Below are 3,850 nucleotides of genomic sequence, written 5' to 3'. Positions count from 1 at the left end.
GAGCTGTCCCCTCACACATCTTGCATAGTATCATAAACAGGGAGATTCTTGGGAAGGCACTTGGCAAAGACAGGGTCTTTCCAGGAAGCATAACAGGGAGAAGGGATTTATGCACAGTTTATAGAACAGAGTGAGGATTCAATTCATTCAGAATTCCAGAGACATAGTAGGACTTTCTCACCTTAAGGACTCCTGAACATCAACAACCTGGGAAGAAGGTGGCAATGGGGTACAACAGCAGAGGAATGGAAGTACCCACTTACCCTTTAGCCTATTGAACTTCTTTGTGAGTACCGGGACAACTAGGCTTTGGGAACGTCCCTCACATAACTGAAGGTAATATCTAAAGGGTTGGGTCATGCATCTCCCAGCGGCAGTTAAGAGCTTAAAGAAAGCTTACAGACTTATTGCCTCATCAAGTGCACACAAAAGGCTTGGGAGGTGATTATTATATTCATCGTGCTGAGAAACATTATGATTTTTAAAGAGGTATGTCTCATTGTTATTAGGTTTATAATTCTAAATAAGAGATTGAGGTAAGCTAAAAACAAGATTTTGTCACAAGTACTTAAAAGTGCTCACATTAACTTTCATCAAGTGGTCAACCTGCTCTTTCCTTAATATGTATTGTTTTGAAAACTGAGAAAATGGAGGGAGTTTCCTGGCAGTCTAGTGGTTAGGACTTGGCACTTTCACTGCTGCAGCCCTAGTTCAATCTGTCTATGGTCAGGGAACTAAGATCCCACAAGATGCAAAACATAGCCAAAAATAAAAAATTAAGTACACGGAGGGTGTAACATGTGGGTCACCAGGACCTCTAATCTTTAAGATGAGGATGCCCTCTGACAGTTCTAAATTGATAAATCTGATAGACAATGAACATGGCTTTCCATTTCTGTGAAAAATATAAGAAATTATCTGTGAATGTGATACTGAAAAGGTAAGATCTAGTACTCCAATCAGCATCATTTGGGAATTTTCCAATGCAGACAAACAAAAAAAGAGGGAGAAAGTAGAGATAAGAAAATTAAAATTATTCATAGTTCTACCATAAAGAGATACTTTTACTTTATATATTCTTAGATGGTGTGTTCATATATAAAACATATACGATTTTAAGGAAAAAAAAAACAAAATGCTTTTTTAAACTGCTTTATTAACTTCACAATATATAATGAACATTTCTCCATGCAACAGTTAAAACCTTCCTGCTGACAGAAACTTATAGATTGGGTCAAAAACAGAACATTCAGTTAGAAGCTGGTAATAGGAAACGCGCAAGAAACAAGTTTAACACCAAAACCTTTACAACAAAGGTAAGTCAAGAACATCTAAGTTTAGGAAGTAAGTGTCTCCTAACTTCAGGGAAAACATCAGGATTCAAGGCATAAGGCAAAACTCATCATGATGCTCATGGTAAGGGGGGTCAGTGCTAACTGCCCGCAGACTATGACTCAACTGCTTTTCCCTCAGCTTTTCCATCAGCTGCCTCACCTCCTCCCCAATCCTTTCCATATTCTCTTCTCTCATCCTTGCCTGTGGCTCGCCAAGCCTCTGAGTCACGTCCCATCTATAATGCAGGATGGGCTGCCTAACACGGAACCGCCTACGATTTCCTCTAGGTACATAATATTCACTAGCACCCGAAAGGAGGGCCATAGGTTCTCTTTTATTAGCATCTTGATCCTTTCCATCTTTTTTTTCATTCTCCTGGTTGGCATCTTTCATGTTGCGATTTTTTACTGCTTGTTCCTCTTTGGACGCCATTGCTCCTAGGAGACAAAAGACGCAACAAGGGACTATTTTCTGGGTGAAATGATCAGCACCGAGGACAGAGGCCCTACTACGCACCTCTCAAGATTCCCAGTCCTGGTGGTCAAAGGCTTTGCAAATTTTCCTTTTCCCACCTGAGAGGCCTCCTACGCCCTCTAGGGGGCCCCCAGTCCGAGCACTCCCCACCTCCTGCGCCCCAACCCACCATTTTCCCTGCCGATCCAGGCCCAGGTCTCTGCAGGCACCAAAATGGAGGACGGGGTTGCAGAGAGCATTTGGAGTCTTAGGGTTTTCCCCACGTTCCCCCCACCGCCCAACTGTCCCTCGCACCGACCTGGGCCTATCCTTGCTGTCTCCTGCTCCTCCCGATTCTTGCTGCAAGTGTGCCGCTGCAACACTTCGACTCGCAGACCTGCAGAGGATCGGGGTGGGGGCAGGGGCCTGCTGCAGCCGGGCGCTCGGCCCCTTCCCGGCCCCGGGTCCCCTACCCCCAGCGGCCCCCACCCATTGTGCCCCGCTCCCACGCTCGGCCGCCCCCTTCCCAGCCCCCACACCCCGCATCGACCACCATTTTTTCCACCCCAAGAAGATCGGGGGTGGGGCGGGGCTGTGGGAAAAGCTTGCTATGGTGCTAGAGGCAGGTGTTCGCAAGGGGCTGTTGCCCCAAGGTCTCCCGGCCCGCCCTCCACCACAGCCGCCTGGAAGGCCTGCCGCTTTCGGCTGCCAAATGCTGGGCCGCGGGGGGTGTGGGAGCTGCAGTCTCGGCTCTGGGGCAACAGGACCCCAGAGGAAGGGTCCGTAGGCCGCGTCCGCTCGCCCACGCCACCTTTGCAGACCCCACTCCGGGTCCCTTACCTGCTCCCCTCGCGCCTGCCACTATTGGGGGCCGCCCCGGCCCGCACTCCCCTCAGTGCCAGGCGGAGCAGGTACCAAGAAGCAAGAGGGTGACCGTCGGGTCTGACGCAAGAGCTGGGCGTGCAAGACTCTGTGCCACCCGGTCACGTGGGGCATGTGTCACCGCGGAAGGCCACGCCCTCACCCCGCCCCTCCTACCCCGAGCCGGGGGTCTCGCAGAGCCGGAGCCCGGCGGGGACACCTCCCCTTGCACCCCACTCTTACCCGCCCCACCCACCGCCCGGTCCCGTGACACTTATCCAGAAGCCGGCCTCAGAGCTCTCCTTTCTTTATGTATTCCTGGGTCTTTCTCTTCTGGCCTCGGAAGGGTAGTACCTTCCCAGAGGGCTGATGGCCATGCCCACTTCTCTTCTGAGGACTTGGGTTTTCCCTCTTGTTCCCAGGACACTCCTTCCACCTGCTGTCTTTGCTTCCAGTCTTTCTTTTCCGCCACTAAAACGGATAGAAGAAATAGGTCCGGAAAAGAGCCTAGGAGCCTGGATTTTGAAAAATTCTTAATATCTCTGTTTGGTTCCCTTTATTTTAAACAGGAGTCAGTGTGCTTTTTAAAATCGTTGTTTTTATTTGGAAAAGGGTTAAAGTTTGGGGGAAAAAAATCAAACACCTGTTTCTTCTGCTAAGTCGTTATATAAATATAGACTTTACAGGCAGCTACATTTTTAGAACTTGGGAAAGGACAGGGCAGCTGATGGTTCCTCTTGTGAGGGTCCCTTCCATGAAGTGAGCCAATAAGTTTGTAGCACAGTACAGCCTTGTTTGTTTTTCAGAAATAAAAGAACAGTAGAAACTCCGTCACAAATTTCTGATTCAAAAGGCAGTTAGTATGTCTGTTTGCAAGTCGCATGATCATGTTGATAAATTCCTGAGGCATCTACAATAAACCTACTATAGAACTAAGAATTTAATTTAGCAGACTTGTAGTTATAGAGATACAGAGACTCAGTTGTGATCCTGTATGCTAGCAATGAACAATTGGAATTGGGGTAAATTTAAGAAAACATGAAGAAAACTTATACACTGAAAACTACAGAACACCACCGAAAAAAGCTAAAATCAAAATGAATGTGAAGATAAACCATGGTCCTTGATCCAGAAAATCAGTACTGTTAAGATATTAATTCTCTTTAAGTTGATCTATAAATTCAGTGCTTCCTTTTTAGCT

The 3,850-nt window shown here is 47.4% G+C and overlaps 1 protein-coding gene across 1 annotated transcript; it reads right to left on the bottom strand.

Moving 5' to 3' along the window:
* Positions 1 to 1,136: 1,136 nt before the first annotated feature.
* Positions 1,137 to 2,737, bottom strand: LOC147340863 (protein BEX2-like). The gene is made up of 3 exons (XM_086386953.1): positions 2,629 to 2,737; positions 2,108 to 2,185; positions 1,137 to 1,772 (listed from the first exon to the last, which is right to left on the bottom strand). Exon 3 carries the CDS (start codon positions 1,765 to 1,767, stop codon positions 1,381 to 1,383), a length of 387 nt encoding a protein of 128 aa, XP_086243079.1. The 5' UTR covers positions 1,768 to 1,772; positions 2,108 to 2,185; positions 2,629 to 2,737; the 3' UTR covers positions 1,137 to 1,380.
* Positions 2,738 to 3,850: the final 1,113 nt, after the last annotated feature.

Source organism: Bos grunniens, chromosome X, assembly GCF_055505025.1.
Source record: "Bos grunniens cultivar Pamir isolate PY7600 chromosome X, Bosgru_T2T1.0, whole genome shotgun sequence".
In the NCBI taxonomy this organism is placed as follows: domain Eukaryota; kingdom Metazoa; phylum Chordata; class Mammalia; order Artiodactyla; family Bovidae; genus Bos; species Bos grunniens.
This window is presented reverse-complemented; position numbering and strand designations above follow the sequence as displayed.